Raw genomic sequence first — 24,213 nt, forward strand, 5'->3', positions numbered from 1 at the left:
GCAGGAGGTTTCAACATCATGCACATAGCTCTATGGAACAAGGCAGCAATTTGCAAGCACTACTGGGACTTATGCAGAGAGAAGAATAAGCTATGGATCCAGTGGATTCATAGCTACTATGTCAAAGGCAGGGGAATATGGGGGTTACAGGTGAAACAAGCTTCTTGGATCGTGGGGAAAATCCTAAAGGCAAAGGACACTCTTGAGACAGCAGGGTACAACTATGATGATGTAATGAGAGCCAAGAAATGCAGTATTAAAGCAATATACCATAGACTGCGAGGGGATTTTGAAAAGGTGAACTGGAAGAGAGTTGTGTGCCAGAATGCAGGGTGCCCACGATGGACTTTCATGCTAACACTGACGGCTCATGGCAAGTTATACACGAAAGACAGATTACAGAAATGGGGAATGCAAGTAGAGGAAGAGTGTGTGCTGTGCAAAACAGGAAGGGAAAGTATCCAGCATTTGTTTTTTGAGTGTGAATACTCAAAAGCATTATGACTCACATTGCTAAACTGGCAAGGTATTAACAGGAGAGCACAGGGATGGGACCAAGAGCTAACCTGGGCAACATGTTTCACCAAGCGAAAGAACTCAAGAACAGAATTGTTCAAGATGATTCTAGCTGCAGCTGTGTATTACATATGGCAGGAGCGTAATGTAAGAATCTTTCAAGCCAGAGAAAGGAGATGGGGAGTGCTATGTAAACAAATTGTGCAAGAAGTCCATTGTAGAAACAACAAATCCTTAGGTACTTTGTTGAATAGCTTGAATTGGTACCCTTGTAATGTATGAATACGCTTATGAGAAGGGAGGGAGGGAAGAATAGAAGTATAGGATGGAATGTATGAGTTTTGCTCAACTTGTAAATATTATTCCCTGGTCAATAGAAATTTAATTACCAAAAAAAAAAAAACAATTCTCCAAGAAACTATTTGTGCACTTACCTCAAGAAAACCGAGTAAAGAATGAATAGTTTCGAGTTTTTTATTTTTTATTTTTATTGCAAGAGTTTAAATTCAATAATTGAGATGCTTGATTAAAACGCTCCTCGGCTAGTGCGAGTTCAAATGAGTTGAATTAATAAACGAGTTAATTCATAATATTATGAAAATTTACTTTGGGTTAGAGATGGTCGAGTCAATTTGGGCTACATATGTGTCATGACCCAACTCGCCCACACTCAGTTAAAATATCATGGTATAGCCAGTTTTCACACTGGTCAATGAAAAATAGCCAGCGTTTATCAAGTCAATGAAAAATAGCCATTATTTTGCTGCAACAGGGACCGGTCCAGTATAATATACGGGAGTTCTGGTGCATTTGTGTACGAACTCCAGCATATTATGCTGGACCGGTTTATACTTTGTTAACTCCTGTAAAATTTGCGGAGACTGGAGCACCAGTGCTCCAAACTCCAGTTAATATTATACTGGACAATGTTATACTTGCTGGAACTCCCGTAAAAATTTGCGGGAGTTCCAGCATAATTATGCTTGAACTCCCGTAAAATTTGCGGGAGTTCCAGCATAGTTATCCTGGAACTCCCGTAAAATTTACGGAGTTCAAGCATACTATGCTGGAACTCCCGTAAAATTTGCGGGCGTATTTTTCCGGATTTTGAACAGTGTTTTCGCTCAGATTTAAAGTGGCTAAATTTCGATGACTTTTGAAACTTGGCTATTTTTCAACGACCAGTGATAAATCCGGCTATTTTTGAATTTCTCCCCCACACTCATAACTAAATTCTCATTTGTTTGTTGTTCTCACTAAATTGAATTAATATTTTTTTTCTTCTTTTGCTTTATATAACAAAGAAAAGATGTCATGTATAACACTCACACATCACAGATCTGGAAATAAGAGGAGTTCTAAATAAACTAACTAAAAATTAGTTCATAATGTTAATTTTGACCTGTTTAGAAAGCAAAGCATACAAGTAAAAGAAAATTGTGAAAGCAAATACTCTTTTGAAGTAGAAATTTAATGTGATAAAGATCAAGAGAAAAAAATGAACAGAAACAAACACATTTGACCATATCCAAATTCAGCAAACTTTACAGAACAGAGTACTTGAACAATCAAAGGTATGAAAATAGAGAGCTAACAAAATCTCTTGTATCTCTAGTTAATGAATTATGAACCACATAGTCAACTTGTTTATCAGGGACATCCGATACAATTGGAACGGGGTGAGCTATTGTTACATCTGTTACGTTTATACATGGGAAAGAATCATCAGAACTTCCATCTCCAGTTAAAGGAAATTACTAGCATTATCAGCAGACTCTATATCAACAAATTAAATTGGGAGAGGAAACATGCTACATTTGGTACAACAGAAACAAAGCTAGCAAATCAATGCAATTTTGGATGTTGAACAACACATCGCATCTCTGCTGCAGACGTTGAATCATGTCTTATCTTTATCCTGACATCGAAGACCTACAAAACAATTGTTCCGTAATGAACTCCTTAGAAACAACAATAATACTATGTCTAAATCCCAAACAAGTTGGGGTCGGCTATATAAATTCTAAGTGATCATGCCGCTTCATGCAAGCTCATATCATGCCAATATTATACAAAATAGAAATGAAAAAGTACTAGAAGTTCTCTATATTTTCTACTGGTATATAAGCTCTGATGACTCCTTAGGATATTATCCCTAATTAAAATTCACCCTTTAAACCTGAACTGGGTACATGGATCCATTCTGTACTAGTATACAAATAATAGATTGAGCCTTAAATGAAAAGTTGGGACAAATACCTGATTACACAAGAAAGTTACAAAATTCCCAATCTTCCGTTGACATGTCAACGTACTCAACACTACCATCTTCAAACATGATCTGTTAGGTTGGGTTGGGGCGGTTGAGGGAAGAACAAGAGTAAATAATCAGCCAAATTACGGGTGTCCGAGTTCCATTAGAAGAAATTCAAAGCTTCCTTACCAAATGTTTTTTGGTGATGCTGTCAAACTGTTTTATAATTCCAAAAGACCTGAGAAATACAAGGTATTCAAGACCCACAGTAAGTCAATAGGACTGAAAAAGGTAAAACATGAACAAATAAATGAGAAGAAATTAAATGGGCAACCAGTGGCAGTGGAAAAGTATCCAACAGAGAAACTTCCTAGCTTCTAGGTTTAAAGGATACTGTCTTTGAATATCAAGTTAACAAGATTGCAACCACTTTCATACTTGGCTACCACACACATAAAGTTAGTAGACAATTCCTAATGCAAATAATGTTTAGTAGAAACCTGAGGATTACATAAGAAAAGTTATAAAAGAGACCTCAAAAAAGATTCCACGAAAAAAGAAACCATGGAGACCACATGTGAAACAAATTTCTAATTACTTCTCTGAATAGAGATGAAGGTTTCATGAAATATCTCAGCATTAATAATTGAAACCTGAAGTTTGAATAGACTTCCTAGAAAGAAACTAAGAAATATTTTATAGTATTACTACAGTATCTAATCATTGGAAAAAAGAAAAAGATAGAAAAGATAGTGGATTTTACGAATACTAATGAGACAGACATACCTTTGATCAGAGGAGCGAATTATTCTTATAAGATGACCTACACAGTTACGAGGACGCTGGATTCTCTGAGCAGAGTCACAATTCGAACTTCCTAAACAGCATGAGATCCAAGTTAAATCAAAGAGACACTAACTTTCCTAACACAGATATTATGGAAGTCAAATGACTACTTAACCTACCTTTTGGAGGAACTCCAGTTTGACAACCCTGGTATAAAAGTAAATAAAAGGTTAATAAGTCCAACATCGGGGGAAACAGATAATGTATTATAGGAATCTGAAAGATACTAGAATAGCGTTTGAAACCGCTTCGAGAGAAACAAAGTGTATGCAACTGTTCGGTATGTATCCATCAATGGAACCAAACCAAAGGCAGTAAAATGGGAGAATATGAAGGAAATAGTCAGACATAATTAACAACATATAGGTACCCATAACTTTGTCTTTAAAGGAAGTGCAAACGAGATAACAAAACTTCCTTTTTTAATAAGCATAACTTAAGCTGGGAGATATTCTCTGTGGCATCCTATTGTTTTCTCTGCTTTTCCTCTTTGCACATATAATTGGTGAAGAAAATATTTTGACCCACCTAAGAATGATATCCTTTTATTATCCAAGACAGGCATCTAACACACTTAATAGGCTCATAGATCTGGGATTAACATGACACTAGCCTCTGCCAAACACAAACACTAAGTCAGTCGTCCATCATGCATGATTTTCCAGCTATCTTCATCTTACAAGAACCCTGACAGGTTATTAACTCATAACCATAGGCGGACCCAGGATTTATAGACGGCGGGTGCACCCGATCTTAATCGATATTGATGGCTCTCGCCATAATGATTTGATTGGTTGTTCGGTTATGCGTTAATTTAGCGCACTTCCCGACTGAATATATATTACCTTAGTTATATTTATTCAACTTATATATACAAATCGATCATCCAATTAATTAAATAGATTTAGCTTTGATTTAACCAAATATTTTTAGAATTGTATGTTTTACCAGCATTTTATAAATTATAGAGAATCACATCCATTCTAACGATAATATATATAAAAAACAAGATAAGTAAACTTAAATATTAAAATCCCTGAGAGAGAGTCTGTGAAAAATAATGTAAATGGATTAGAAATTAAGGATAGCTAAGGACACTACCGGTAAGAACGGTAAGAAACAAAGTAAGGGAAAAGGTGAAAAATAGTAAAAATAAGGAAATGACTCAGGAATTAAGGAAGTGCCATTTACCATAGTTTTTGCTAGAGTAAACTATCTTTGAATTCAAAAGAAGAAACAAAAAAGAACAGTTGCATGAATGGGTTTCGAACCCAACACGCCAATCAAGGGAAGGCGCTTGAGCAGGCTTCTCGACCAACGCTCCCTTCCAAGTTTTTGTAAATAAGGGGGCCAACTAAATTATTTAAGGGGTCCTCAATATATATATATATATATATATATATATATATATATATATATATATATAAGTGCTTTTGTTATATATATATATATATAGTTTTTCTAGAAGTAAACTATCTTTGAATTCAAAAGAAGTAAACAAAAAAGAACAGTTTGCATGAATAGGGTTTCGAACCCAACACGCACAATCAAAGGGAAGGCGCTTGAGCAGGCTTCTCAGACCAACGCTCCTCTTCCAAGTTTTTGTAAATAAGGGGGCCAACTAACATATTTAAGGGGTCCTCACATATATATATATATATATATATATATATATATATATATTATTATATACGTGCTTTTGTGAAGGCTAACGGGTTCCTATGACCCACTCTACACATCAACGTGGGTCTGCCTCTGTCATACACACTTCATGTAATCATGAACCCCTCCGCACTCTTTACTTCAAGATAGAAGTCTGTTTCGGCCTCAACCTCGTGCTTCCTTTCTTTAATAATATTCTTCTTTGATAACCGTGGTGACTGGGCAGTTTGCGCGCACCTTGAATAATTCCAAAAGAGATACCTACTACCTCCACCCAACAACGTGTAGCAGGTAACTCTGTCCACCACAGCTTGACATATGGGAAGAAATCACCTTACGTGTTTTTGTCTCCGTTGGAATTTGAACATGAGACCTCATGGTTCTCAACTCACTTCATTGACTACTAGGCTACACCCTTGGGTGCCCCTTTCTTCATATTTTGTAGTTTTTGATCATTTTAAACCTCTAGTCCACTAAGGGTTTGAGATTGTTTTATGTTTTTCTGCAACATTATACAGGTCACAGCCACATAATGAAAGCAGAAACTTCAAGACCGTGGCTATCTTATACCAAATTCTTCTTTAACTGTATTAAGTTCCAACAAATGCAAGAAATATCATTAGATAGATCATGTAGTTTTCGCATGGAAAGTGATTCTCTCCACTTCTTTCCAGGGAACGAAGCAGCATGGTTCTTCCACAGGGTGGCCCTAGCCATTGGGAAAGGATGAGGGAAACTACTTTTAGACAGTATTCAAGCATCCTTGTCCTCTTTACGACTCCCTCTAACAAAATTCGGGCGAATGTATGGGCTCGAATAAAACTGAAGTCATAATTTGTATCAATTTATTTTGCGAAACCACCAGGACAATTATGGACAAGCTGTGAGAAAGCACAGGAGAAAATTATTTATTGAATGTATTACATATGGTTAAATGAGCCTATTTATACACACATAACACTTGTCACTACTCCTAATATTATATTGAATTGAGGATATTATTTATTTACTCCTATTTAACAATGACTAATTCTAACACTCCCCGCTCCAAGCTGCTGCATATAAATGCATATAGTACCGAGAGTGTTACATAATGTTAGTTCATACAGGAGGACCCATAGGGACTTTGGTGGAAAATATCTGCAAGCTTGCATCATATCGACTTCACAACTTTGTAGCAATATCCCGAGAGTAGTCTGTTTCTCTAACCAAAGATGACGTCAATCTCAATGTGTTTAAGTTCCTCTATGGAACCCTGGAATTTCGACGCAATATGAAGAGCAGCTTGATTATCACACACAAGTTTCCGGATCTGACTTATCTCACCAAAATTTCAAACTCCTTGACGCAACCTGATTTTGATCCAAATTAGCTCACAATGTCGCCATAGCCATCGCCTAGATCATTCTGCCTTCTGCACATAGAACCAGAGCAACCACCATTCTGTTTTCTTGCTGGACACAAATTCGCTCCTACCAAGACACAATATCATCAGCAACGTATAACGTCTATCAGAAAGGTGAAATCCTGCCCCAATCAGCATCTGAGTATCCAACGATCTGCTTCATAGGCTCGACCCTCAAACAACTAAACCTTGCCTGGAGCTGATTTTATATACCGAAGATGCGAACAACTGCATCCAATGGACCTTTATCACAACGGAAAAATCCAAACTAGACTCACAACACTCACAGAAAGGAACAATGTCAGGTCTTGTTCACTGTAAGGTAAATTTAATTTACGCAACCAGACGCGTCTATCTTGCAGGATCGCTAAGAGGCTTCCCCTGTCCTGGCAATAAGTTATGAATTCGGATCCATCGAGTGCTCAACCGGATCCTACACTCTGTCAATTCCCTGTCTCTCAAAGAATATCTAAGGATACTTTCGTTGTGAGATCTTAACAAAGCCTGAGCTAGACTGAGCGACCTCAATACCCCAGAAAATAACTTTAGTTTGCCACCAGATCCTTAGTCTGAAAGTGTTGCAAGAGATGTTGCTTCAAATTTAGAATACCATCCTGCGTCATTTGCGCTGGTACAATAACAATGTCGTCAATACATAGACCACCCAGATAATATACAGAGTACTCCGACGGCAGATGCGATAGAATACGAGAGTGATCAGCTTCCCACACCCTCTTCCCTGAATCAATGCCAAATTCTCGAATAAATGTGCTGAACTTACCAAACCCAGGCTCGAGGAGACTGCTTCTAGACCATAAAGTGACCGACGCCAAAACGACATACAAAGGTGCATCAACTTGGAATCAATAGATCACCACAGGATATACGTACATTAACTGAGCATCGACCTTCTCCACTGTTGTTTGCCTTTCAATCACCTCGCTTAAAATGATCTTCGAACTCTTGACCTTTACACACCACAACGTCGACAGATGAATGCCCAATCTAAAAGTAAGTTTGAACCTCCCAATTAAAGGTTCTGAGTAATCATAACACCCGGAACTGCCAGAACCCGGGTTTCAGACCCGGAACAAGATCGACTCCCAAAGACATGGTTGGATTATCCACACAAATAACAAAAAAGAATCAACTGAAAAATTTCTCTGAAACAGAGATGAAGAAAACACTGTGGTTTTGCCGAAACAGCTTAATGGTTAGCTGCCGGAAAAATCAGTTGTAGTCCGCCGAAAAAACTCAACAGTGGTCGGACTCAAACGAAAAACAGGATGGGTAGAGCGAATTCTGTTGCGGACCAGGCTGTCCTCGAAGAAGCTACGGCCAAAAAATAGGGCCGGAAGAGGCGCTCACGCCGCCAGCGCTTTGACCGACGCGAGACTTCGCCGGAAAATATTTTCCGGCGGCAGCGTGAGGGCGCGTGGGAAGAGGTTCTCGCCGGAGAATTTTTGTGGTTTGGTCGCCGGAAGCTGAATCTATCTCGTGGTGGTGTTGGTTTTTGCACAACAACCGACGGATATTGATCTTTTTTCTTGCGGAACAGTGCTGTTTTGCCGGCAAAAAAAACAAGGTTTTTTTTTCCTTCCGCGGTAGTCGCTCGAATCTTAACCACAGGCGCATAAAAATATCTCACGACTAGCTCTGAACCTGTGAAAAGCACAAGGAGAAATTATATATTGATGTATTAACATATGTCTATCAATGAGCCCCTTATATAATACCACATACACATTGTCCGTACGTCCGTTAATATATATTGAATTAGGGTTATAAGTACGTGCGCTATGTTAAATGACTATTCTAACACAAGCACTAACCGAATTTTAGGTCATTAAATATCAGATGTTGTCAAAGGCGGCGTTAAAGCACGCTTAACCTTGAACGAGGCTCAAAACATGTTGAGCGCTTCGCTTCACTTTGTTGCGGCGCTTCAATGTCGCATCAAGAGCTCTAAGGCATAGCTTTTCCTTGCAATGAATGTAATACCTGAAAAGGCGATACTAACAATTGATATTTTCACGTCTATTGTAATTTTTTTTCAATTTCTTTATCCAGTATTCTTGTTATCATGCTTCATATTTTGGTCTTGGACTAAATATACATAATTTCTTACATTTTTGCTCCAGTTGTGCCTTAGAGTTTTTTTACGCTATTTCGCCTTTGAATAACACTGTCATATGCCTAATAAAAAATAAACGTCCAAGCAAAAAGAAGAATCGACCCCGAGGACACCAGGCACTGCTCTTTATCTCAGATCTAGACAGAGTAGAGAACACACATGTTTTAAGAGATAGCAATGCTTTCACTTTGGGAGGAGGACGCAGCAGACTTTGACATGCCACTAACTTAATGCAGCATCGTGAAGAGAAAGTTTTCGTTTTTTAGGTTTAATTTCCCAGGCTTTCGCCTACATTTTTAACAGCAGCCACAGTGGCAATCCTTGATCTGCAACAATTGAACGAACCTGCTACATTGTTAGAACTGGAGCAAGGGCAAATGCACACTCTGACGACTAACAGACTGCTGACCGAAAATGCTAGGATGGCAGAAACAATTCAAAATAAAAATTCAATGTCCTACTGATAATCGTAAGGTCAGATGCTCCCCCTTTTTAATGTCACGTGTCGCAAATATGCCAATTCTTGTTCACCACATCCCCCATCAACCTGAAAATATGATTCAGTATTGAACCAAAAATAATTCCCACAATAGGCTGTATCCCTGAGAAGAAGTTTGAAAGAGAGCTACAAATGATTAGTAATATTAAGCTTTATATACCATTTCTGCATCTCAGTTTTTGACAACAGCATATGATTAATGTATCGGGATTTGTTGGCCTCTGTAAGTGGCATCAATCACCATATCCCTGATTGATTCTCACACAAGGTAAAGTTTGTTTCCCCACTATGCTTCATTTTCCAACGTCGCTCTCTCACATGTTTTTCATCATAACTTGCAGTGTAAGACAGCTCAGGTAACTGATGCCCAAAACATGCAAATAACTCTTCTATACTAAGCAAGATAACTCGAAAGAACTTCACCTTCTCCAAAACATATTTCAATAACAAATCTTTTCTTTGATTCTTCACCTGCCTCAAATCCCACGCCACATTTATCAGTTCTGCATTTTACGTGTCACAAAAGCTTGGACTATCATAGAATGATTATTGGCTGGTTTTTCAGAGAGAACGAAAAAGGTTGGAAGAATACAAATAAGCAAAATAATTTTATTTCTACACCAGATTATGTTGAGAAAAATGAAATGCGAAAAGATAGATATGGCAAAATGGTACCACCCTGCATATTTTGAAGGAATTTGGAAGTTGGTACCATTGTGGCCAATATTTATGTTTGTTTAAGGTTACTATTGATTACTTTTTTTTCTTTATCATTTATTGATTGTATCTTTTTATATGAAATCCATCATTAATATAATTGAAGCTTGACATTACTTCAGTCGGCATTGTAAAACCCTGGTCCTTTTCTTAAAAACGACAGAAAAAAAAGAGAAACAAAAGAAAAGGATGGAACATGAAAGGAAATTCAAAAACCTAATGTATAGAACAAAGCACTGCGATACCAATCCATAACTACTCAGATCAAAGTAATGATACGAACCTCTTAAAAGTGGAAAAATAAGAAACATCAGGTTCTAAGCTTCTATTGGGTGTCATTTGTCTGAAAATGACAATAACGCTCTATAATGGGAAAGGAATTGTCTACACTCCTGGTACATAAAAAGACTAATAAAGGACAACGCCACAAAAAGATATAAATGATGACTCAATGCTGATCAAAATGCAACACAATAACACAAACATATGTCCAAATACTCCAGTGTTCAAAGTTTATGTGCATACCATAACTATTTTCATCTTCTTCACACAGGACGTAGATTGGATGGTCTTTGTTAAGACAAGCACTCCCACATTTACACCCTGAGAGAGCAGCTAGACCATAAAATGCCTGCAGAAAAAGCAAAGTGAAATACTAACAACCCACGACTTTACAGATGGTTTAAATGTCAAGAATGCTGAAAGTAGTATTCTCTTTTGCGCCGTCAGGTGGCTACTTCATAGATAAAGGTTTGCATAAAGTTATCACAACATAATCCCAAAGTTATGTATATCCTCGGATTGGATGATCTGGATAAATCATCCAAAAGAGTCTCACCAGTTTTATTTACAAGAGGGGGGTAACCTATAACTTTTCGCTGGATAAGCCTATTATGTATATATAACCAGTATTAAGGCACCATCTTCTTATTTCATCACTTTCTACTTTTTTATTTGAGAAGGTAACATTCATTCTTCTTGCCTTTTTTCACACCAAATCAAGCATAGGCTTCATGCCAATCCCCTTTCATCGAAGTCCCACAGCTTTCCTCCCACCGTTCAACCCTTATGCCAGGAACCTTGCTATTCTCACTCTTACAACATAGTCAGAGCTGCCTCTCTACCCCATTTTAGAAAACCCCATCCTACAAGGCACCAACAACTTGCGGATAACCAACCCCCACTCCATGCGAGCCCCTCTTGTATCCCCTTCAGTCCCTCCTTCTCACGTTTAAGACTCAAACCCACAACTCAACTTCTCTCCTCATATTTCCCTTCCCCTTGCTTATTCAATCCTTCCATGCCATCCAGATATATTATCGCCTTTCTTCCTTATATGTCCTGGGACAAGCTTTTTTTTTTCTTTTTTCTGACGCAATTTTTAGTTTGTTTTTTCTCAGATTGATGGATGATTGATTCTGTGGCATGAAAAGATTAAGTTGGAACTAAAAATATAACTTTCTAGAGTTTTTAAAAAATATTTAAATAACAAAAAAGCAAAGGATGATGTAAGGCCTACTTGGGAGCCACATATAAAGGTCATCCCATTGCCAGTCAAAAACTCCATGGACAATGATAGACGAATACTCTGTCATTAAATCAGACACGCCAAACATGTGACATGACATATAATCCAACCCATAATTCTCCTCATACGCATCTATCCAGAGAGAAGGCTATCCCATTCCAATTACCAAACAGCTCCTAGTGCAGTTGACTACCTTCTCCTACAATGAAACTAATACCACTAAGCCATGTCCTCAATTATTCACTACATAAAAATGAGTAACAGAGCTTTGTGTAGTGGTAAGATTGCAGCACCTGGTGCCGTGGATTAATGCACATGTCAAGGGGTCCGAACCTTTGCTGCAGACAAAGCTAGCATTTAAGTGAAAAGGTAGAGCGGCGGGCCGCATTATCAACTGAGTTTTGAACCGTGCACCAGTGGTCCTTAAGTGGTTTCTTGGTTCATCAGAAAAACGTTGAGTAAATTCATTAACCTCTCACTAAATCCACCAATGGTCAAATATATCTCACCATCAACTAATAAATTCCTAAGAATATATAATGACTTACTTTTTTTTCCATGATAAGGTAAGAATTTTATTCAAACAGCAGTATCAAGAAGATACTGTGGCAAATAAATACAAAGAAGCTAGACTTGACAGACACATTAAATCCTATAAATCTAACAAGTCGAGCATATATGAATATAAAATAAAATTTCACTCTTCCAGTAATACATATTAAAGAATAAACATCTATACTTTCACTACTTGAAGTTGTCCTTATTGGCTGCAAGAACATCTCCTATTCCTCTCAGTCAAATGGTCCATGTATGCATAAATGGAATGGTCAAACGCAGATCTTCTTTGAATTTAACGCTGCATAAATTGACTTCCGGCATCCTAACAGAACTTCTGAGAATTCCAAAGAATAGCACATTGCACACCATAAATTTCCATGAAATGGTCCAAATCTGCCAGGTGGTAATTGCAGTCCATAAAGAGATGATCAACAAATGTCACAAGAAGAGTTTTTACATAGATAGCATCTGCTATAAAGCTTAAAAGCCTCTTTTCCTCAAAAATTCCTTGTGCCAAGCATGCTTTCATGGACACCACCAACCGAAACAAGCCACTTTTGATTGGTGCAAGTTCTTCTAAATCAGCCTTCCAAGGGCCACATAGATCCCAGTTCAGTGTTTTCTTGTTAAATGAGTTATAAGAAATTGATGGTGAAAAACTCCTTTCTATTTTAGAATTCCAGCACAATACATCTACCATCCCCTGATTTATCTTCACAGAATGCATGTTTTTGCAAGAAAGGTCGCCCTTCATGCATTTCCCGGGTCAAAGAAAATCCCTCCTGAACTGGAAGTCCTGAGAAATTCCAGCCATCTTCACTAAAGACATCACCATTAATACATGGGAAAAAGGGCCAAATATTACCCCTCTACTTTAAGATATTGTCTTAATTTAACTCCGTTATACTATCGGGCCAAAATTTATCCTACCATTACTAATCGGCCAAATTTTACCCCCTACAATCACCAAACTTTAAAAAAAGTTACCCCTCAGTCTGTCAGGTGACCCAGAATCTCCCAAAATCATTTTTAATTAAGTTACTGATTCTTCTTCCTTGGTCACTAATTTTCGAAATAATTGGCATTTACATACTTTCTGAATTGAGAAAAAAATATTAAATAATACAATTGTTTAATAAACAAAGTATAGTAAATTGAAAAATCTAAATTAGGTAGCTTTTCTAAATTCTAAAAGTATTTAACAACATCCCAATTTTAATGAAATTCGTTTCACCAAATGTATGGAGACTTTGCATTAATTAGTGATTGAAGTTGAAGTTCCTCGGAGATTTAAACATTGTCTAAATTCATCTTTGCTTTAATCAATGCCCAATTGTGCATCTTAAAAGTAATTGATCGAAATCTATACTAACAGGCAATGACAGAATATATTTGAATATACATGTACAATACATGATGGTCAGCTATATAATACACAATTAAATAGACCCACGAATTCTACGGTATGTATATGATAGGAAAAAATAAATAATTTTAAACCAATTCCAAAAACCATTATTAGCAAGAAGACGAAGTGGGTGCATTGGTAATTTAAAAAAATTATGATAATTTGTATAGTCTAGTAACTTTACAATTACATCAAAAATAGTAATTACTGAAAACAATGAGCGAGAAAGAACAATACTGTTGATTTAAATAAAAGGAATTTGGGAGATTTTGGATTACTTTAACAGATACCGGGTAAATTTTTAAATTGTTTGCTGATTATAGGGGTAAATTTGGCCTGATAGTATAACGGTAGGTAAATTTGGCCGGATAGTATAGAACAGAAGGTTAAATGTAGACAATATTCGAAAGTTAAAGAGGGGTAATTTTTAGAACAATTAACTGGAAGCTAGCAGCCCATAATTAGTTATAAACTTTAAACTAGTATTAGTACCCGCGCGATGCGCGGATACTAATCATTGTCAAATATTAAGTTATTTGGAATTGTAATGTAATAAATCTTAAAATTTACAGCTTTTTCAGTAAATATAATAATCATTGGATATTAACTACATGAAAAAATTAACCCATTTTCTTACTATTATTCTCTTTGATACCATTCTTGCCGGTGTCATTGGATCCTAAAATATCAGGAAAGCAAAATAATTAAACTCATATTTATGGTTCAAAAACAATCAAATGTTGAGACAATGAATTACTCTTTGGATAAAGACTTCAACCTCTTTTACTACTACTTGTACTCTTTATTTGTGTGTTAATTATCTCTTAAAAAATTTTCTTTCTTAAAAATTTCAGTTTCCTAAAACATTATTTTTTTCAATAATAATTATTTTTATAATAATATAATTGAAAATATATTCTTAATTCAAAATCATTTTACTTGGCTATCTAAAAATGTAAAAAATTCTTTAGGCTAGTGAATTCTTTTTACTCCATTTTGATATTTGACTTACCAATGTTAAATATCTGAGTTATTTGAAATTATATGTAAATAACCTTAACATTTAAACCTTCTAAATAATTATAGAATTAATGTCAGATATTAATTAAGAAAACACTACATGAAAAAAGACTAACATTTTCTCAATTCTCAGTGAATTATTTTATTTTTGCACTATTCTCATAGGTGTCATTGGGAAACTAAAAATATAAGCCACAAAGTGAATAACAACTCATATTTATGGCAAAGCACAAAGGTTGACACGATATAAAACAATTCTTTGATTACGACGTGACTCTTATACTACGACTTGAACTCTTATTTGGTATGATTATTATACTTCAAAAAGATTTCTATTTTGAAATTTCAATTCTAAAACTTTAATAATAATATATAATAATGATTATCTTTATAATGAGCAGTGAAGATATTATCCTTAATTTAAAATTCACTTTTAATCGGCTAATCTAAAAAATTTAAATATTCTTTGGCCGAATTTATTTCATATGACTCCACTTTAAGTTTATCGATATCTCTACCCGCCCAGAATTTTGAAATTTTAATTACCCTATATATAAAAAAATTTGTTCTTTGAATCATTAAATGTTAAATAGTTTATTATTATTAATAAACATTGCATAAATATTGTCCTAAAATTGTCAAAGTAGTTTATTTTCGACATCAATACTTGGCTTTAACCTCAATGCGAAACTACTCAAACTGCATTCCAATTCAAATTCGAATACATATCAGTTTGTTATGTAAATCAGTTTGATTTTTTAAAAATGACACAAATGTAAATTAATAAAAAATATATTTTTAAGATAATCCTTATCTTATAATCTATGTATTGAGTTGAAAAAAAAATAATTTGAAATTTGGTGCAGATTAATATTTCAAAAATTTTTATACTCAACAAAGATGTAAAACATAAAATAGAAATTATGTTGGTAAATCATTATTAATTTACTCGTTTTATATAAGATGTCTTTTTAACATTTTATTTTAAATATGGTTAGTATTATTTTCTTTTTATATTCTATTTATAAATTACTTTTCATTTCATTATCTCTCTCATTTTGTTTATCAAAAAGAAATTAATTTATTTCACTATAAAAGGAGAGTTTTAAAAAAATTGTCTACATATGACTTTAAGTTATATTTTTAGTCTTTTGGGTTGAAATTATTTCATATTTTTTCTTTTGCTTTTATCTATCACTAAATAGGTTTCACCGACCACTTAAATTAAAAAATTGAATGATGTGTAATTTATATAATCCATAATATAAATATGTGTATAAATCGTGTATTGTCGGTAATCATCTATTTATATTAGCTAAAAAGTAAACAATAAATATGGTCGGATATTAAGTAAATATTGCATAAGATTTAGGTTTTTGAGTTTATCCTGATATAACTTCTATTATAAATAATTTTAAAAAAACTCTCTACTAATTGTTCAAAAATATCTCACATTTTTATTATCTTAATTAAAAAAGTAAAGAGTTTTTTTCGAAATAATTCTTTTACATTAAAAAAATAATTTCACGTGATACTAATTTTTTTCTTTATATAATACTCTTTGTTTTACAACTTGAAAGTCGCTAATATGAAACTATCAATTAAAAATCATTTCTCTCTTGTTGAGTTTAAAAAAAAAAATCTTTCACATAAATCTAATGATTCAAAACTAATATTCTTCAATGAAAAAAATATTATACCCTTGCAATATTGGCTTGACTACAGCTAAATGAAGGGTTTCCAAGCTTATATCCTTCCATTCCTTGAAATGTGCTAAATTGAAATTAATGATAGCAATTGTATAGCCAAAGTTTTGTTTATTTGTTTGATGTCCATTTATGCAAATTGAACCTCCTTCAAACAAATATTCTTCAAGAAGAAAAAAAGAAACAACTTTTTTTTAAATATTGAACTGATTTTGTGATGTTTCTTTCCTCCAGCATGTATGTTTACTTTATTATATAATGTTTAAGTTTTTTTTAAAAAACCCTTTTTTTTTTTTATTTTTTTTGGGGGGGAAAAAAATTTTGGTAAACTATTTTTTTGTTATTTTAGATAAAACATATACGGTACCCTATATATTGCATTTATTTTAAAGAATTTCGTTTTATTCAAATCTAGCTTACATGTTTCAAAGAAACTATAACTTATAGGATTTTAAAAATCGAAAGAGTTTTTATAGTTATATGAAGTAGTTTTTTTTTTTTGCTAGAGGCGTAGTAGTATAAATAATTAGAAAAAAATAAACAAAATTCTAACATGATTGCAATATGGATCATTAACCGAACTAAGTATGAAATAACATATAAAAGATAAATTTTATTTTAATTTAAATTCGAATTTAGAACTTTAATCTATAAATTCAAAATTATCTTTTAATTCAAATTCCATATATATATATATATATTAATATTATATTTGTATTTTAACTAAATAGTCAAATATGAATAAAGTTTACCTTACTATTGACATTTAATTAGTTGCCACTTGGCTTAACCATAATTGTCAATTATTATAGTAACTTTCTTGCTTAATAATATATATAGTAAACCTATTTTATTTTTATAAACTCATTTTAAACACTATACATATCTTTTTTTACTGTTTTTTAAGCCAGTTAAGCTAACCTAAATGTAGGAATTGGTGATTTGAAAATCACTTAATTTTAGGGATTATAAGGGATACTGGTACCCAATCTGATATTATACAGTAAATAATTTCGAATTGTCTCTCTCCTGCAATTCCCTTTGTTCTCGCTCAAAGTCTCACCGATTAAAGTTAAAGCTTCTCTTCTCGTTAAAGTGAGATTTCTATTTCTATAAATTGATTAAAGATATTAAACATGGTCCGAAAAAGGTTAAAGGCGCATGTTATGGGCGGATGGGCTAAAGTGAGAAGAAAATACTTTAGCAGGGAAATTATGATTCAAGGAGAATGAAAATGGTGTGGTCTTGTTGATTTTAAATGGAAGAAGAAAGGAAAAGATATGGAGGTGTTCGTTGATGTTCGATGTATTAATTATTGTAGAACTCAGTATAAGGTGAGTGTGTAATGTATATATGTTAATTAATACATAGATTTCAATGATTATGACATCAAACATGCACCTGTAATACCTCCGTGCGTATGTGTAATGAGACTATGAAAAATACGGTATTTATACATATTGTGTGTGTGTGTGTGTATATATTATTATATTATATATATATATATATATATATATATATGTGACAGAAATAATGGGTTTAACTGACATCATTGTGATTTGTGTAGGGATGTTTTGTTTGTTTTGTAAAAAACTCCATTGTTAGGGTTTCTCTAAATTGTGAAGAAAGGAAAGAGACAGAAAGAGAGAAGAACAATCATCTCACCTTCATTTTCTGCTATTCAGGGATTTTTAATATGAAGCTATATGGCTACACTATTTTAGGGTTATTTTTAATAAAACTTTATGGCTAGGAAAAGTTGTAAAAGATAGTGGGGCTGGCTATTTACGTTTTTTCCCTAAATTTTTTAAATGTTTGCTAATGAATAGGGACAAAATTTGGCCACAATAGTATACAGTAGGGGTAAATTTGGCCCGGATTAGTATAACGGAGGTTAAAATGTAGAAAATATTCGAAAGTAGAGGCTATATTTTGAACCCTTTTCCCTTAAATACAATTAGTATTTATTCACCACCTGTGAAGGCAAGGAAATTGCTCTTTTAGCAGTCCCATACCAAATGCCATTGTCTTTCCACATCCTAACACTTGCCCATTTCCATCTATAATGCTAACATGCTTCTGAAATCTCCCAGGAAACTATCTGTTTCTAAACAGCATCTCCATAGGGTGTTTTCACTGCTTAGGAGCCCAAAACCCCTCTCTTCCATATTTGATCTCAAATGACAGATTCCAAGGTTGCTAACCTTGCCATTTTGCGCAGCAAACTTTAGTTTATGAACTTTATAATTTCCTAACTCTAAAAGCTTCCATCTTCTTGTGTCTAATTATTGGGCTCCACTTAACCAATGAAACTTCTTTCTCAGAATTTATAAGTAAAATGTCAAAGCTAGATTTACCACATGGATGGAACGAAACAACCTAGTGAACTACACCTTTTCCTTTTCTGTTTTTATAATATTTTTGGTGCTGTAGAAATTACAAAACAAAAAGCGGCAGACATATCAAAATCCATTTGCAAGAAATATCAGCAGAACGTGTTACTGGCATATTAGGCGCGAGTACTTCTATATAGAGTCCTAATTAACTTTATCTAGAAAGGAAGAGGAATGGAATGCAAGTGCAGAAATTTGTCAGCTAGAACCATGAAGAGCTTCCCAAATTAACAAAATTTATGCAGGTCATGGGGATTAATTTCCAATATATTTTAAGTCTATCAAAAGTTCGACTTCTAAATGAATTTTAATTTGAGTCATCCTTACCTACACGACAATCCTGCCGCACCACGTCCGAAGATCTGCTGTTGAACTGCAGGAACAAAATATGCCCATCATCTCCAGCCGCCGCTTAACCTTCTTGGTGAGGATAATATATCTTACAAATAGTTTATACTGAGCACAACTAAAAAACAGAGAAATGTTTGAAGGAAGCCTATACAAAGATAAGAAACAATGCACATCAAACATAAAAAGAAGAACGCGAGCAATTATCCTTATCAATCAGTATATAGGATTAAGAAGATGTTTAATAGAATAATATACTATCAAACTTTTAGTGCATCAAAATAGATCCTATCATAAATTAATTCTATTGAAGGAACTACGCTTTATATAGGTAAAAGGGTGTGGGGTTGCGCATTTATTCAACCAATTGGAAGTTCAAAAGTCCAACAGGATCCTCCAAATTTCGCTTGTCAATTTGTTGAATACATGCCCAATCCCACCATGGACAGCAATGCTGTGCAGAAAGGAAAAATAAATTGCATATTAACAAGCTGATATAGGCAAACAATACACACACACACACACAAGAGACTTCATAAGAGAATTCTCCGTAAACAATCAATATAAGAATAAACATATCAGAATTCTCATAGGCTTTTTGTAGGCTGACAGTTTCTTTCCATTACGCTACTCTGCCTTTTATCTTGCAAACTACAAAATACTAATTTTTCAAGTAAAGGAAATAATCAGGCAAAAGAAAAACGAAAACAGCAACTATACAGTGGATACTTCTAGTTAGGCTGTGCACTAAAAGAAAATAAGTTGAACAAAAAAATCTTTAAAAGAATTCTAATCAAAAACTCTCCTTATTAGGGACAAACATTTGTGTCCAACAGCAAATGACCTGTGCAGACAAGGACAGCAGACAGCAAGAAATGAAAGAGTCTATGCTGGGTCAAGATGCAAGAATATATTAACGTCTGATTAATTACTTTAGAAAGGATCCTAATCAAAAGGAATAAGCTTAAAAAGGATTATCCATTTAAAAATAGAAGCAGTAATTTTATATAGTAAAAGGACTATCCATTTCACATATACGAAAGGTGTTGGCGCGCTGCTATGTAAACTTAAAACTTAGAACCCGCAAAGTGTTAACCCCTTTTATGTGAGAAAAATTTAACTTGATGGCCTCTTTACTTTGGCTTTAGGTATATTAGAAGAGAATTTATTTACAGTAAGTGCTGATTTCCCCCTTTTGAATCATTAAGGAAAGCTATTTAGTACTACAATCTTTCCCAATAATAGGAAAAGAAATACAGGGTCATGAATAAACATGCGGAAATACTCAAAGGTCAAAATAACCTGCAGACCCCATTTACTGGGGTAACTCTTTGCAAGGAAAATTTACGTAAATGTTATGGCTGAATAAAGAAATAAGATAGAATAAAAAGAATCTCGACCTTCTTCATAGCAGGCATGGGTTCAATTCATTCAGTAGTAGCAAAGTTGCTATGCCTATAAGGGCAAATAACAAATGAATCAGTTAGGAAGCAAGGAAGACAATATAAAGTGTAGAAAACGCTAATAATAAAAAAATCTCTACTGAAAGTATGGCCAAAATCAAAGCCACAAACAAAGCATATATAATACAGATGGTGGTAATCATGCTCTTTGGCATGCGTGTTCCAATTTGTGGTGCTAAGTATGATTGAGTTTTCCTAGGATTTGAACTATTAGCTTTTATTGCACAAATCCACAAAAAAAACTATTTCTCAGAAACCATGAGTAGCCTTAATGACCATTAAGAATAACTGTGTATGCATTTGCAGTTTGGATTACTGCGACCTGAAGCAAGGTGGACTTGATCAAATGGATAAAAGATTATGAGGTTATCAGGCAATCACTCATGAAACTGGATAAAAAAAGATTAAGGACTTCAATACTTTAGCCAGAAAGAAAAAAAAGAAAAAAACACAATATAGAATTCAGGAGTTGAAGTGTTTCTTCAAGTAGGTAGTATATTAATGAAGCATGCAAGATTTGTCCTCAATGTATTCAAACTCTCTTTTAACGTCCTATTCTCGTGTGTAGAAAATACTCGATGCATTCCCAAACTAGTGTTATCAAGGCGAAAAGCGCAAAAAGCTCTAAGGTCCGTTGGGGCTTTTAAGCGCTAAAAGCGCAAATAAAGCGTGGCTTTAATGAAAAAAGGCGCAAACGGGAGAAAAAAGTAAAAATATGCACAGAAGTCCAAAGAATAATGCATTATAAAGCATGAATAACAAACATATGGAAAAAGAATTAAGAAAAAAATTCAGGATAAAAGGGTTGGAAAAAAAAAAATATCAATTGTTTAAGGTCGCCTTTCAGGATTACAAACTCATTGGCAAGGAAAAGTATGTGTTAGAGCTTTGATGCGACACTAAAGCGGCCCACAAAAGCGAGGCGAAGCCGCTCAACGTGTTTTGAAGCCTCGCTTCAGGGCTTTAAAGCGCGCTTTAAGCGCGCCTTTGACCAACACTGTTCGCAAACTCTCTTCCACATCCTTTTCTCACGTGATAGAAAATCCAAAGACCAGCTTAAATTTTTGTCACAATGTCTCAAATTTGACAACATTTTTGAAATATCCAGTTCTGCGATCTGCAACATATTTACCAAACATTCTTCCAAAAAAAAAAATATATGCAAAAGTACCTGCACACTAAGTATTTCTTCAGGATACCTAAGAAAAGCTGATCTAGAAAAAATGATCGTTTAGCCAATTTATTGATCTTCCAAGTTATGTTAGCATTGGGCACCTAGCATCCAGAAATGACACTGGGTCAAGTTTTAATATAACAAAGAGTAAATACATGGACAGTTACTGATAATTAAAAAGAATGTTTAGAAATGTAAAATAACGAGAGAGAAAAAAGAGAGAAGAAAAGGAAAAGAAAACAGTTCAAAACATTGTAAAAACTTGGAAAAATAGGCAAGGAGAGAGTTCAAATATATTATTTAAATTTTTAAGTTCACGCAGCAAGCAAGAGGCGGGAGACACAATCTCAACTTTAATGGGTTCCAAATTTCAGAACGAAGACAAAAGTGCTAAAAGCTGGGTTTCTAAATTTAATTTTACAAATACAGCAAAAGTTATTGGGTTCGACGCGAACATGCATCATGCTTATTATTGTCATTTAGATGAAAACACTAATAAAATTACTTCTTCCATCCAATTTTGTTAATCCCTTTTCCACTTATTAAAGGTAATTTTGACCAAAATTGAAATCAGGCAATATTAATACAATTCTATAAAAATACACAACATTTAATTTATATAAAATCAGCTAAGTACATCAGAACCAATGTAAACAATTTAAAGATAAGTAATTTGAAACAAATTTACGAAGAATTGTAGTCAGTTTTAAAACATCACAAAAATGTAAACCAAGATTAAAAAAATCAAAAATCTAAAAGAAAAATTGGGATGAGAAAAATATATTTAAAGAAAAAAACTAAAACACATCTTAAGGAATTTGCAAGCAAACAAACTTTCTTAATAACTTCAATCCAAATTTGAAACAAACGCAAAAACAGAAATTTTATAATCTTAAACAACTGACTCTGGATCACTCAACAGTGGTAGAAATCAAGAAAAAATTACTAATTTGAACTCAGAAAATAGAAAAACTTAAGTTGAATTTTCAAAATCCACTTGCAAAAAATTGAAAAAGGGCAACATTTTTACCCTAGTATATAAACAAAAATGTAAAGGTCAGTGTTTTTGCTAGCAAAACTAAATGGAGACGAACTTAACAGAAGGAGTAGAGAAATTAAAATAAGAGAACAGAAAACAAACCGTTTTCCGGTGGAAAATGGTGGTCGGCGGCGAGTGCCGGAGAAGTAGTGTGACGCAGCAAGGGAAGAGAGAGAGAGAAGACGTTTCAAAAAAAATTGGCCACAAAATGTGCACTTTTTAAAAAAATAAAATGCATTAATAAAAAAATATAATATTTTATAGAAAGTGATATTTAATAGAAAGGCCGCATTCAATGCGTTTTTTTTATTGAACGATTTATAAGTTGGCATCAATGGAAACGTAAGGTTGCTCTATATAAATCGCAATAGGTAATGCGATTAAAGTGTAGCTCAATGCACGTAATTATGTCGCAATAGTCAACATAATAGTCGCCGGTTGAAGCGACTTATGGCCCAACTACAAATGGGCTGAACAAATTAAGGGGTTGTTTGATATAATGGTGGGTACATGAGATAGCTAATCACACCATTTTAGTGTAAAAGTTATTACACGAGTTAGATAATAATCCCAAACCAAATATAGACAAAGCTAATCCAAACTTTAATCCCGGATTATATCCTTATCCCATGGACGCAACGACCCTAAGGAGCTATTTTCCCCCGGCCCTTCTTTATACAAGCAAAGAGGCAAGCAACCAAAGGAGAAAATAAATTAAGCAACCTAAAAAGAGAAATCGAGTTAAAGAAACTGAAATGCAGTTAACAGTGAAGCTTGGTTGGCGGCTGACGTGGCAACAATTAATTATATTAAGTTTTTACAACCGGTTAGAGTTAGTTTAGTTATATTAGTTACAGCCGTTTAGAGTTAGTTACAAGTTGTAGCTAATAAAATCTTCTAGAATCTATCAGCTGAGCATAATAATAGTTGATATACATGTAGTTTGATGAATCACTTTTGAAGATAATACATTTCTATTCTTTCTAAATTCATTTCTTCCTCATTGACTATTTTCTCGAATAAATCCTGATTATAACTGTCACCTTCTTCGAGCTTGAGCTTCCTAGATTAAGACTAATACTCGTTTAGATTCTGCTACATTGGCATCAATTGGTATCGAGATTTTCTGTCCTTGGCACATCTTCGATCATGGACTCGCAGCAAAAACACAAGAAACTGTTAAAAAATGGAAGACAAATTAACCAAGCTAATCAAGATCAATTGCAGAAGTTGATGGATGGAACGATGATTTTTGAATGAGCATAATGTACAAACTGATAAGGAACTACTTGAATTGAAGGAACTATTGGAGCTAATGAATCAAAGGGAAGGAGAAAGAGCCAGTTAGGGCAAAACGCTGCTATTGGTCGAGCTGGTTAATGGAAGATTCCGTAAGAAGGAAGAATCAGAAGAAGTTCAATCCAAGGTACGATCTTCTAATGTAACTTTTCACTCGACACTCTAAGTGGAATTTCCCAATTTCTGGTAATGATTTGAAGACTTGGTTGTACAAAGTCGACCAATTCTTTTTAATGGATGAAGT

The 24,213-nt window shown here is 34.2% G+C and overlaps 1 protein-coding gene across 1 annotated transcript in view; it reads right to left on the reverse strand.

Moving 5' to 3' along the window:
• Positions 1-2,017: 2,017 nt before the first annotated feature.
• The window catches only part of LOC109221045 (histone-lysine N-methyltransferase ASHH3-like), a 25,789-nt gene continuing 3,593 nt past the window's right edge, over positions 2,018-24,213 (reverse strand). Inside the window, exons 6-10 of the mRNA XM_019385504.1 lie at positions 3,736-3,763; positions 3,557-3,647; positions 2,960-3,008; positions 2,776-2,857; positions 2,018-2,448 (exon numbers count right to left, since the gene is read on the reverse strand). Coding sequence (XP_019241049.1) covers positions 2,780-2,857; positions 2,960-3,008; positions 3,557-3,647; positions 3,736-3,763 — 246 coding nt within the window. The 3' untranslated portion in view covers positions 2,018-2,448; positions 2,776-2,779. The remainder of the gene's footprint in view (positions 2,449-2,775; positions 2,858-2,959; positions 3,009-3,556; positions 3,648-3,735; positions 3,764-24,213) is intronic.

Source organism: Nicotiana attenuata, unplaced genomic scaffold (genome assembly GCF_001879085.1).
Source record: "Nicotiana attenuata strain UT unplaced genomic scaffold, NIATTr2, whole genome shotgun sequence".
NCBI lineage: Eukaryota > Viridiplantae > Streptophyta > Magnoliopsida > Solanales > Solanaceae > Nicotiana > Nicotiana attenuata.